Raw genomic sequence first — 14,043 nt, 5'->3', positions numbered from 1 at the left:
TCTTGTGGCATGATCTTTTTAACGTGTGTAATGTTATTAACAATTAGCTTAAAAACTCTAGAGTCTAGGTGTTGTCTGTTGCAACATTGGCCTTTTAACCTGGGAGTTGTCTAATTTGAGTCTATCACCTTCAGTCAGTCTTCCTGACTGATTGCAGCCCTTTATTCTAAACTTGCCTTGCACAACCTTGAACCAATCCCCTCTCATCCTGCTGCCCAGTTGTATTTAGTGTATTGATTTGTAGTCTCTTTATCAGTCTTATTTTGTGTATGCATTTCTTTTAGAAATTGCAGAGGCCAGCTCATCAATTTGTTAGTGATCTGTGTCAGTCAAGTCATTGGATATATTTACAGTGGAGATTGATAGGTTCTTGATTAGTAAGGACATCAAAGGTTATAGGAAGAAAGTTGGAGAAGAGGTTTGAGAGGGAAAATAAATCAGTCATGATCAAATGGCAGAGCAGATATGATGGACTGAATGACCTAATTTTGTTCCTGTGTCTTAAGGTTTTAAAGTGGGGATCAGATATGTTTCTTGCCACTGCTTTATCTTTTAGAGACTCAGTCCACTCTGTTCTCCATCTAAAACTGTTTCTCTAATTCCCAACAAAATCGGTCATTAGCTTTCATTGTACAAACTCAGTGTCTGTTCCCGAGGATTCCTCACAATGCTAAGCATATCCCGACGTCTGGAACACAGGTGTACTGCTTGATCCTAGTCTAGATTGCTATCAACATCCAATGCCTGGTGTTGTCTCTATGATCAGCCCAAGTGCAAATCCTGCTGCTTCCCTATCCGTGACCTTTGCTTCTCCTTGTCAGTGCTAACTTCCCTCTGTAATGTTAGGCAATGAATGTCAGAGTAATTCTCTGCTTGTTTTCCCTTTTGCTGGTTACCAATCCATATTCATGCCTTACTCACTTTATAAATGAATGCTTCATTGGAGCTTGAACAAAGTGCTAGAGGACCTGAGCAAGTCAGACAGCATTTTGTGTTTGTGAACAAAGTCTGCCCTTTTTAGAAAATGTTCATGATTTTCACCTGGCTGCCCTTTCAGTTTATTTTCAGTTCCATTTATTTTCCAGTACTAGTTCAGACCATTGTAGGATCACATTATATCATTCCAACATGAATATGTTTAGTTCATTTTTACAGTGATTGTTCAAATGTTTTCATTACTAGAATCAGAATGATAAAAACACCATTAAAATGTACAATATAATGAAAAGCATTAACCATAAAATCTTGATTAAATAAATTGCATGCTGACAACACTATTCGATCTTAACTCCATCTCTTGTTTCTCAATCCATTAAATATGAGAAACTCTGGGAAGATTGCCCCAGTGTTTATTCTCTGCAGGGCTGCCTCTGAGCATTGCAATGTATCTGAAGGAATAATGATCAAGGAAAAAATACTCAGTAAAAGTCAAGACACCATTTAGCTAAGCAAGCTAGAAGTTCTACAAGAAACCCAGAGCTCACATCCGTAAGAACATTTGGTCAGTAAAGCAGGCAGCTTTTACTGGAGAATAAATTAGTTCTGTGAGCCTCTGTGTTTATTGGCTGTTACCTTAAACCAGTACTTCTAACTGAGGGTGACTAACCAAGCCAGGTGCAGCAACATTCAGTGTTGTTGCCTGATTTAACATAGATATACAGCCTGTTCAGATTATGACTCAGTCACTATGGAACGGATCTATATCAGCTCTATTCACTGTAAGGAAGGGATAAAATACCAGTGGACGTGAACAATGAATCAGCAATTTAAGAGCAAGATGGAAACTTGTAAAACTTTACTTATTGAGATACGCTGCAAAGCAAGCCCTTCCAGCCCTTTGAGCCACGCCACCCAGCAATCCCCCAACTTAAGGCTAGCTTAATCACAGGACCGATTAGGCTGTGGCAAGTAACCAGAGTAAACTCTCTCAGTTATGGGGAGAATGCAGGCAGGTTCAGGAATGCTTTGTATAATAGAGTTGTGGATGAAGTTGTATGGAAATGCCATAAAAGCAGTTGAGGTAAATAAATTCTGAAGCAATTAAATATATAGTAAGAATTACAAAAGGTTAGAAGAACTGTGCACTATCGACTGCACTCCAAGATTCTCCAGTAGTCAGATTTGCAGAGCATATGTCGCCACTGTTTTCAGAACCTGGGGTACAGCAAGGAGCAAAACGGATCCTGTCCCACTGTAATCCTGTAATATAAAAAATCTGACAATTCAGATAGACTCATCACAGGGGAGAACCATAAAGTGAGAGAACAGTTTTCCCAGAGCATTTTAACTCAAAGCTGCAATATGCTAATCGTGGGATCCCGAAGCACAGCACTGAATTGTCGATCTCAGTTGTACATTCATTTCCTCAATTGGGTTTGAAATTCGAATTGACAACACTTCCAGTGAGGCAAACTAACACTCAGGAGAAGCTATGTGCTCGTTAATAGGAATTAATGTAGGTATTTGCATTCAAATCAGAGTTTAGAAAATCTCTGCTAGCTCCATACATCACTAAGCTCATCCAATCACTTGGATCAAATTGTATAATTGCATCCTGCCAGTCTGTAAGAGTAGAAGGAGAATTTTCCAGTTCTGCTAATGATGTTTTTGAACATTTTCATAGCAAATCAAGGAGATTTTGATTCCTTGTTAAATGTATTCAGTCAGTGCCAGGATGTGTGACTAATGATGGAAGTTATTAATAGAGGTTTGAAACTGTCTTTCAGGTAATGGTGAGTTAAGCAACAAGGAATTCATTTCCATTATGAAGCAACGACTAATGCGTGGACTGGAGAAACCCAAGGACACAGGCTTCACAAGGCTTATGCGTGCAATGTGGAAATGCACTCAGGAGACTGCCTGGGACTTGCCTTATCTATCCAAATAAAGAAAAATATAGTTATGACTCAGTTACAAATCAACCCTGGGCATCTTTGGCATCTTATCTCCTGAGGACTGAACTAGGATGTCCTGATGCCTTAATTCATGGAATGTTTGAGCTATTGGGGCTTTATTTTCCAATTAAGTTACGTCCTCTTTTAAAATGTGGTACTTTTGCATGTCAAGCACAAAATATAGCCCAGTAGGTATGAAGGAGTAATTTACTCTGAACTGTTGATAGATTGCAGAAATCTGTTTTGAGCCATTTGCAGCCAATGTGCTTAAAAGGTTAAATTACTATGATGCTCACAATCCATCAAAGAAATGAATGTAAGCCCATTTCATAGCTTCTGGTCACATAAGGTCTCTTATGTAAACACATGCATTGTGCCTTAGGAATTGTTAGATTCAAGACATTCCTGACTCTGCTGCATTTCACTTTCATGGAACCTGTGCCATCAGACTCCTCAGAGTGGTACTACTGCTCTTCAGTGTGAGGTGGGTATATCAGGACTTGAATCACCATCTTGCCCTAATCCCCATTTTATTGGCCACATTACATGGGGAAGCAACAAGTATTAAAAGGCTTGGAGATACTCGCCCAGTTCTAAGTAAGTTTGCAGTGTGTTTATTGACTTCCCCCATTGTAAGCTTTGAAGTTTAGATAAGAGATTCTTGATGTTGTTGCTCCAACAATATTCTAACCACAGCCCTTCACTCAAACATTTGTGCTGTCAGTCCATGTTCTGCATGCATGGTTTCTGCACACAAATGCACTTGAGTGTTGCATCCAGTAAAAGTTTGTGTTTGTAAATCCAAATCAGTAGTGGAAAGTCCAAAGGAGCGAATCACTACCAACCTGCAGCAAAAGAAAGAACTGGGCAGAGCAGATTATTGATATCACTGCATGAATATTGTAAGCTTAGAAAATAGAAAGACAATGTGGTTAGAATTAAGGTTTGGCAGTCCAATACAAATTTCCCTTTGTGGTGCAGCCCAGAAGTGGTAAATAAAATGATTTATTTTAAATAGACCTCTTGTAACTGATGATACTCTGTTGAGGACAGCTGGTTTCGAATTGTCAGCTCAATACTTGAAATGAGACATGAAATCAAAGTTGACTGGTACAGGTAAGGCAAACATTCACTAGGCAGATTCTTTGTACCTGATGATCTTTACTCAGTATCTTTACTCACTTTTGATACTGAAAGGTTGTGTGGTTTTAGTGTTTCATGTTAACTAGTGTTCAGTGAATCCCTGTTTTTTTGCATTGTTCTTCACTGACTTGGATCATGTCAACTATTACATCATATTTCTTTCTCAGATATACCACAAGAATGATCTGAAATTTTGTGATTACTGTAGATAGGAACTTCGTGGAACCATTATCTGCATCCTTTTTCTCCCAAAGAGTAGTTTATCAGTAAGAATTTCTCACTTATAAGGCTGCTTCTTTTAGGCATTGATATAAAATAAAATATAATGCTTTAAATCTTTAGAAATGATTTGAAACTGCGGTTTCACTTTACAGTATTTAATTCTAGGTCTGACATCTGCTGACAAGTGTTTCATCAACATCTCTTCTCTCAGTCCTTTGACTAGAATTTCCCATTCCAGTTTTAATTTGATGCACATTATGGATTTGTGTTTGCGTTATTGCTCAAGCAGTTCTTGCTGTTGCTACCAATATAGAAGTCAATAAATTACTGGCAACATCAGCTGACAAACCAATACATTTATATGACACTCCAGTGTCTTACCATTTTATTGAACATGTTGATTTGTATTTTATATGCAGAATAGCCAGTGCTGTTTCAATATTCACTCAATAATTAGAAGGGAGTCTTTTCCAGCTAGTTCTTCAATAAATAAATAACAAAGCAAAAAAAAAGTCTGTTGCTGTTCCTTTATTTTGAGATAACACTTTTATTTTGTGTCTCATTCACCGTGAATTATTAATCTGACTTTTACCAGTCCTCAGCTAACTGAAAATGTGGACATTTTGTTTGAAAATTTTGAAGATGCTTGTCTGCTGTGTGTATAATTGTTAGCTGAAATGGGGAAAAAATGCTCACAGAGTGTTCAATCTCTTGCCAAAATTCACAAAAATACCTTAACCAAGTGATTGTAAATATTAAGTACTGTAATAGGGAGGTCAGGTATTGCAGTTTTAATCATGAACTTGTGTCACTGGGGAGTGAGGAACTTCAGCCAATTTTACAGTGAATTGCAATGATGTTAAAAAGCTGAACACCATTCAGGAAAACTGCTCTAACCATCCATTCACTCCAGTACTGGCACACAGTGTGAGTACCATTTACAGAATGAATTGCAATGGCTCAACATGGTTGCTCAGTAGAAATCAGAAATTGATCATAGTTGGAGACCTGCTAGAAATAAAAAAGAGACATATAGGGTAGTCAGTCAGATACTAGATGGCATAACTTTAAGGTGAGAGGGGATGTTTACAGGAGATGTGCGGGGTAAGCTTTTTTTACTCAGAGTTGAAAGTGCTACAAGACAGTAGTGGAAACAAATATGAGGGTAGTGTTTAAGGTACTTTTAAACATGGATGTGCAGGAAATATGGATCATGTGCAGGCAGAAGGGATTGGTTTAACTTGGCATCATGTTGGGCACAAACATGGGCAGAAGGGCCACAGCTTGCTGGGTGGGCCTTCATCATTGCTGGATGTAAAGCTGGAATAATGGACCTTCACTACTTGGTCAAGGGATTTTAGGTTGGGCAATAAATGCTGACACCCAGGTTCTGAAAAAGATTTTTTTTTAATGAGAAGTGTGACATTTGCTTTGCCACAGCAAGATTCCATACTCAGCAGAGGGATGAATGATGAGTTGTTGTTGGTTGAGAGCATAAGACTTGTAGAGTAATACAGTACAGAAACAGGCCCTTTGGCCCAACTCAACCCATGTAGATCAAGATGACCATGGCCGGTCACATTTGGCCATATTCCATCAAAACCTTTCCTAACTGTTTACCTGTTCAAATGTCTCAATTACTTCCTTTGGTTCTTTATACCCATTACCCTCCATGTGAAGAAGTTGCCTGTTGGTACCCTTTAAATCCTTCCCCTCTCTCCTTAATGATTCAGCTTTCCCCTGGGAAAACCACTGTGAATTTACCCTATCTACGCCCTGATTTTCTACATCTCCATAATGCTCCAAGGAATAAAATCCTCACCTGCCCAGCTTCTCCCTATAACTCAAGACTTCAAATCGTATCATTCTCATAAACTTCCTGTTTCCATCTTAATGATATCTTCCCTTTAACAGAGTATCCAAACTGTTCACAGTACTCCAGTTGCGTTCTTGCTTCACCAACATCTTTTACGATCCGACAGGATTGGACACAAGAAGTGATAATGTTATTCATTCAATAGTAGCACAGAATTGTTAATATCTGAATTGAAAAGTGGGCAAAGAAGACCACATATGAATACCTATCAGTGCAAAACCTGCTTCTGACAAAATGCTAAAATTACTAAAGTGAAGCTCAGTTCTAATACCCATATTTAAAGCAGATGTTGACAGGCTCTTGATAATTAAGAGCATCAAAGGTTATGGTGAGAAAGTGGGAAAATAGGATTTACGGAATATAAATCAACTATAATTGAATGGTCAAGCAGGCTAAATGGGCTGAATGGTCTAATTCTGCACCTCTGTCTTGTGGTCTCTTCTGGTCTCACTTGATATAAAACTTTGCTATGTTTTTCCTTGTCCACATTAGCCCTCTTAGTGACTGGTGGTCATTTGAGTGAATAAAGCAATTTTATTCAGTAAGTTCAAAGCCATCAGAATTTGTTTAAATTCTTGCTAAATTCATTGCATACAAAAATGTAGAGTTTTTGTGCCCAGTAGAAATGACTCATCGGAAACTGCTTCAAATCCAGGGTCTTAGAGTTGAAAGCCCAATCAGTTAATTTGTTGTATCACGCAGCAAACCTTTACCATGCTGCATTAGTGAAAATCAACAAATATTTTGGGTAAATCATAAGTAGGTGAACAGAATGTACTTTTTATTCTACTGATTATAGTTTGTTTTTTGACTGCGTCTGTGCTATACTTAAGTAGTGAGTTATACATTTGGGATAAACTTCATTTAAATCATTGGCTTCAATGGAGTATGGTAGTTCTATAATAGCTTCTATTATTTGACATACTTGGCTATGGCTCATGAGCTTTGACTGCCCAAATACAAAATCACTGATCATTTAATGTTACAACATAGGTCAAGTCTGTATCACCTAATTTGCACCCCTCTCCATGTTCTTTCCCCATAATACTGTATTTTTTTAAACTTCAGCTCCTTTCCAAAAGCTGATTCTCCCACTGGTTACACTGGATTTCTAGCATCTGCAAAATCTGGTGTGTTTATGATTCCCTGGTGTTTATTTCACTTACCTCAAATCTGTCCTGGTCACTGAGCGATCACTGAAAACAGCTTCAGGTACATCAATATTCATGACATAAAATCCTTAACTACATCTCCAAGGAGAACAATGCTGGCTTTCCCAATTTATCTTTGTAACTCATACTTCACTTTTTAAGAATTGAAATAAAAAGACCATAAATAGTGCAATAATTTGCCACAGAAACATATTTACAAGCTGCTTATCTTGTAAATGCTAAATATGCAGTTAAATGCCCTTACGCAATTGTGTCGCCCGCTTATAATACAAACCCCATTTCCAGAAAAGTTGGGATATTTTCCAAAATGCAATAAAAACAAAAATCTGTGATATGTTAATTCACGCGAACCCTTATTTAACTGACAAAAGTACAAAGAAAAGATTTTCAATAGTTTTACTGACCAACTTAATTGTATTTTGTAAATATACACAAATTTAGAATTTGATGCCTGCAACACACTCAACAAAAGTTGGGACAGAGTTAAAATAAGATTGAAAAATGCACAGAATATTCAAGTAACACCGGTTTGGAAGACTCCACATTAAGCAGGCTAATTGGTAGCAGGTGAGGTATCATGACTAGGTATGAAAGTAGCGTCCATCAAAGGCTCAGTCTTTGCATGCAAGGATGGGTCATGGCTCACCCCTTTGTGCCAAAATTCGTGAGAGAATTGTTAGTTCAAAAGGAACATTTCCCAACGCAAGATTGCAGAGAATTTAGGTCTTTCAACATCTACAGTACATAATATTGTGAAAAGATTCAGAGACATCTCAGTGCGTAAAGGGCAGGGTCGGAAACCACTGTTGAATGCGCGTGATCTTCGAGCCCTCAGGTGACACTGCCTAAGAAACCGTCATGCTACTGTGACAATTATAGCCACCTGGGCTCGGGAGTACTTCGAAAAACCATTGTCACTTAACACAGTCTTTTGCTGCATCCAGAAATGCAACTTGAAACTGTATTACGCAAGGAGGAAGCCATACATCAACTCTATGCAGAAACGCCGGCGAGTTCTCTGGGCTCGAGCTCATCTCAGTTGGGCCAAAAGACTGTGGAACTGTGTGCTGTGGTCAGATGAGTCCAAGTTTCAGCTAGTTTTCCAAAAAAACAACCAAAGATTTGTCTGTGCCAAAGATGAAAATGACCATCCTGATTGTTATCAGCGAAAGTTGCAAAAGCCAGCATCTGTGATGGTATGGGGGTGCATCAGTGCCCATGGCATGGGTGAGTTGCATGTATGTGAAGGTACCATCGACTCTAAGGCGTATATTAGGATTTTAGAGAGAGATGTTGCCATCAAGGTGACGTCTCTTCCCGGGACGTCCATGCCTATTTCAGCAGGACAATGCCAGAGCACATTCTGCACGGGCTACAACAGCGTGGCTTTGTAGATACAGTGCATGTGCTTGACTGGTCTGCTGCCAGTCCAGATCTATCTCCTATTGAAAATGTATGGCACATCATGAAGAGGAGAATCAGACCGGAGACCACGGACTGTTGAGCAGCTGAAGTCTTATGTCAAGTAAGAATGGACAAAATTTCCAATTGCAAATCTACTACAATTAGTATCCTCAGTTCCAAAACAATTAAAAAGTGTTATTAAAAGGAAAGGTGATGTAACACAATGGTAAACATGCCTCTGTCCCAACTTTTGTTGAGTGTGTTGCAGCCATCAAATTCTAAATTTGTGTATATTTACAAAATACAATTAAGTTGGTCAGTAAAACTATTGAAAATCTTTTCTTTGTACTTTTGTCAGTTAAATAAAGGTTCACATGAATTAACATATCACAGATTTTTGTTTTTATTGCATTTTGGAAAATATCCCAACTTTTCTGGAAATGGGGTTTGTATATCAGCTTTCCTAATTATTTGCTTTAGCCACAATCTAACTCCTTTAATTTCATGTCTTAGGAACCACAGATCCCTCTGTACCTTAATAGAGTGCCGTCTCACTCCATTTAACCAATAATTAGTTTTTTCATTCTTCCTTTAAAACTTAACAGACTAATATTTTCCTCATTATCTGATAAATACATGTCTGATAAGTTCTTCCCACTCACTTAACCTGTCTCTATTCCTGTGAAGACTCTTTGTGCCTAATCATCTTTATTGGCAGCATATTCGCCAGGACACATGGTCTGTTCATCCAGGTCATTAATATACACTAGATTAAAAATAGTCGAGTTTCTAGTACTAATCCCTGTGGCATTCAATATAGTTATTCAATCCAGAATGACTCTATAATGACTCTATTTTCTGTTAGATAATTCTCTTATACATACCATGGTATTACTCCAACCCTCTGCATTTTTATATATTATGTAGTGACTTTATAATGTGCCATTTTATCAAATACCTCTTGGAAATCCAAATACATTACTGGTTCTTTATTCACTCTTTCTTACATCTCAGAGAACTCTATTAAATTTGTCAAACCCCATTTTCTCTTCATACAACTGCACCTGCCCTACTTGTAACACACACAAAATGCTGGAGGAACTCCGCAGATCTGGCAGCATCCTTGTAAGGGGATAAGATGAAGTCCTGATGAAGTGTTTCAGCCCAAAACATTGATTTTATTCCGCTTCATAAATGCTGCCTGACCTGCTGAGTTCCTCCTACAATGTATTACTCTAGATTTACAGCATTTGCGGAATCTCTTATACTCTATTTATGATTACTTACCCTACTTGATTGGCTTTTGATGTTATTGAATATCCTGTTATAGTGGATTCCTTCATTTTCCCAATGTCAGATGTTTGGCTTACTGGCTTATTTCCTGCTTTCCATGTCACTCTTCTTTCAAGTGGTGTTATTCCTTTCAAGGATCCAGGAATTTCAGTTGGTTATATTTAATACATGACTTATTTATTCTGTGGTCACATTCTTAATGATCTTCAGATGTACATAGGCCATCAGTTCCTGGGAGATTGTTGGCCTATAGACCCATTAGTTTGCCTAATACTGTACCTCAGCTCCAATGACAGAAGTTGTTTTAAATTTTGGAGTAGAAATAGGTTAGAGGTTGATTCTGTCCGTGGATAAACCCTTTAAAAAAAGAGCCTAGAGCTGGACGTAACATGGAAATTAATGGAAACATCATTTCAATTGGACTTAGTTTATTATTGTCTCATGCACTGAGGCATGGTAAAAAGCTTGTGTTGCATATGCTGGTACAGATCTGATCATTACACAGTGTATTGAGGTAGAACAAAGTAAAGCAATAACAATGCAGAATAAAATCTAGCAACTACAGAGTTCAGCGCAGGTGAACAGTAAGGTTCAAGATCATAAGGGTTTTGTAGAGTTGTGGGGTCTAAAGTCCAATCTGTCATACTAGGTAACTAATAGTAACAGTGGGATAAAAGCTGTTCTTGGGCCTGGTGAAGTGCTTTCAGACTTTCGTATCTTCTGTCCATTCCAAGAGGTGGGAAGTGAGAACGTCCAAAGTGGGTCGGGTCTTTGATTATGCTGGCTGCTTCACTGATACAGCAAGAAGTATAGACAGAGTCCTCGGAGAGCAGGCTGGTTTATGTAATGTGCTGAACTGTGTCCACAGCTCTGCAGATTCTTGCGGTTGCATACAGAGCAGTTGCTTTACCAAGCCATTTGCATTCAGATGCAATGCTTTCTATGGTGCATCAATAAAAAATTGGAAGGAATTGATGGGAACATGTCTAATTTCTTTAGCCTCCTGAGAAGAGGGATTGGTAAGCTTTCTTGGCCGTGACATCTACATGGCTAGACGAGGACAGGTTATTGGTGGGTGTTACTCCTGGGAACTTGAAGCGCTCAACACTGGAACTTGACATGTGCCCTGGAGTCTCAAATGTATTCATATCTGTGTACATTTGGTGTGGAGGACTCCTGAGGATAGCATCTCTTGATCCAAGGAAGAGAAGTTAAAATAAATGACAAACTTTGAAAGTAGATAAATGGGTGCTGGCATGAAATGTGCATGCTTTGCAAAGTTTACTGATGTGATCATCAATAGTGAGTATTAAGCTGTTTGTCCCTGTGCTTTGTGTGTGTTGCTGTGAATGCGATGCTGGTTTGAGCGTTGAAAGCTGGAAAAATCTGCCACCTGCTGTCCAAATGTGAAGCCCACAGAATTTAGTATTTTCTTACCATTGGCCACAAAGCTGTGGAAAGTTCTATTCCCTGTTGTTTTATTAGTGGGCATAAGAAAGCTCCTTCAACATGTCCAGCTTGTCAAACGCATTCGGGGCACCACAGTGGCATAGTGGTGATGCACCATCAATAACTCTCGGAGACAGGAGGCTTTTATTAGCCGCAAGAGACCACGATTAGTAGCAAGAGCCCACCACACAACATCCTGGAGACTGAGGGAGGAGCAGTGCCTCCAACTGCCTTTATACAGGGGTCTGTGGGAGGAGCCACAGGAGCAGTCAGCAGAGGGGCATGTCCAGACAGGTATATGTAGTTCACCACAAGTGGTTAGCACAACACTATTACTGCTTGGGACATCAGAGTTAAGAGTTCAATTTGGATGCTGTCTGTAAGGACCACAAGCACAAGAAAATCTGTAGATGTTGGAAACACAAAGCAGCACACAGAAAATGCTGGAGGAACTCAGCAGGCCAGATTGCATCTATGGAAAAGGGTAAACAGTTGACGTCTCAGGCTGAGATCCTTCATCATTCATCCAGATGTCCTGGTTTCCTCCCATTATGCCAAAAACCATGAGACAGAATTGGACCATTCAGTCCACTGAGTCTGTCCTGTCATCCAGTCATGACTGATTCAGTTTCCCCCTCAATACCATTCTTCTGCCTTCCTCCTGTAACGTTTGTCATGCTTTCTAATGAAGTACCTATCAATCTCTGCTTTAAATGTACCAAATGATTTGGCCTCCATAGCCGTCTGTGGCAATGAATTCCACAGATTCACCACCCTGTGGCTAAAGAAATCCCTCCTCAACTCTTCTAAAAGGACGTCATTCTATTCTGAGGCTGTACCCGTTCTCAATACTGGAAACATCCTCTGCCTGTCCACTCTTTTTAGTGTTGACTGGCAGGCTATGTAGCTACAGTTAACAATCCCTAAACTGTAGGTGAGCTGTAGAATCAGGGGAAAGCTGATGGAAATGTGAAGAAAATAAAATGGGTTAGCAGAGGATTAATCCAAATGAGTGCTTGATAATTGGCATAGACTTGGAGAAATGAAGAACCTAGGCTGGACTTAGATCTGGTCTTAAGTAAAGTAGCAGTACCAAATAATCAACCTGTTAAAAGAAACTGCCCATCTGAAGCACATCTGATTCATCTCATTTCTTGAAGGACTGCCTTAAACTTATATTTCTCTGATTTAATGCTTCTTTGCTTTTTCTTTTGCCAAGCTTCATAATAAGATTTGGTAAAAAAAGAACTTAGTAGCGTACCTTGACACACTTTTCAGAAGCTTGGTATCACCCATCCAACATCATCAGCCTGAGTGAAGGCAAGTGATGGGAAGGATGGTGTTTGTCATTCCCATCATGCTCCCTGGGCTGGATGGGCCTAAAATTAATATTGATAGGCTCGTTCCAACTAGGCAAACACATACAAAGATACTCATTAAAAATACACTCATACCTGGAATACCAATATCCTAATACACTTTACAATCAGTGGCCACTTTATTAGGTACAGGAATGGAACCCAATGTGGCTGCATGTATGCACTCAGAGTATCTGTCTGCATTATACTGTGAGCTGTGTGACAGAACAGGGCAGCCCAGTGGCACAGCTGCTGCCTTGCAGCCGGAATCATCCGGATTCAATTGCAACCTCATGCTGTTTCTATGAGTTTGCAACTTTGACCTGTGACTATGCCCCCAGACACCCCCCATTTTCTTCTTCATCCCAAAATCTTGCTAGTTCAGATTCACATTCATTTATTTATCATAGATACACTGGCCACTTTATTAGGTTCCCCCACGTATCCAATAAAGTGGCCACTGAGGGTAAGTTTGTGGTCACCTGCTGCTGATGTAGCCCATCCACTTCAAGGATTGACGTGCATTCAGAATGGTCTTCTGCACGCCACTGTTGTAATGCGTAGTTATTTGAATTACTGTCACCTTCCTGTTAGCTTCAACCAGTCTGGCCATTCTCATCTGACTTCTCTCATTAATAAGACATTTTTACCCTCAGAACCGCCGCTCACTGGACGTTATTTTGTTTCCCGCACTGTTCTCTGTAAATATTTTTCTGCAAGGTGCTACCAGTGATCAAGGAGACTAACAGTGATATACTGCAAACAGTTCAAGAAGTTACTACTACGGTACTTTTCCTTCTTCTGTTAAATATGCTTCTATTACAAATTTGAGAGTGATTGGAGCCTGTAATTTGCATTTTGATAATGTTTTTGGGCCAACTGAGTGAGCTGACACTTTTGCTACCTCTGAGTGAATTTGGCGTGATTGAGAGCGGGGTTGGGTACGGAGTGTGTAGCCTAATGGAAGAGTGTGAACCCATGAACTACTCCAATTCTCGACCGACTCACTGATTAAAGCATCGAACAAGATGGAAACCCTGAGGACAAGAGCGGAAGGCAAGTGGATGTTCAACACCATCTTCCTGTGTTTGACTGGTCTCCCTCTCCCTCTCATTTGCTGTTGACAAGAAGGACATAGGAGTCTAGGGTTTTGGGCAAGTTTTGATAGGTACGGTTTATGGTTTGGACTCTGCAGTTCATGCTATATGTTTCTGGTTACTTCTTTATTGCTA

General features: G+C 39.4%; 1 protein-coding gene across 3 annotated transcripts in view; it reads left to right on the top strand.

Annotated features, from left to right (window-relative positions):
- Positions 1-4,771, top strand: part of micu1 (mitochondrial calcium uptake 1) — a 130,688-nt gene extending 125,917 nt beyond the window's left edge. For all 3 annotated transcript variants that reach the window (XM_073025386.1, XM_073025384.1, XM_073025385.1), the window contains one exon: positions 2,727-4,771. In XM_073025386.1, coding sequence (XP_072881487.1) covers positions 2,727-2,887 — 161 coding nt within the window. In that variant the 3' untranslated portion in view covers positions 2,888-4,771. The remainder of the gene's footprint in view (positions 1-2,726) is intronic.
- Positions 4,772-14,043: the final 9,272 nt, after the last annotated feature.

The sequence above is a fragment of the Hemitrygon akajei genome, chromosome 21 (assembly GCF_048418815.1).
Source record: "Hemitrygon akajei chromosome 21, sHemAka1.3, whole genome shotgun sequence".
Lineage (NCBI taxonomy): Eukaryota > Metazoa > Chordata > Chondrichthyes > Myliobatiformes > Dasyatidae > Hemitrygon > Hemitrygon akajei.
Note: the sequence above shows the minus strand (reverse complement) of the source record. Positions and strands in the feature narration are given on the sequence as shown.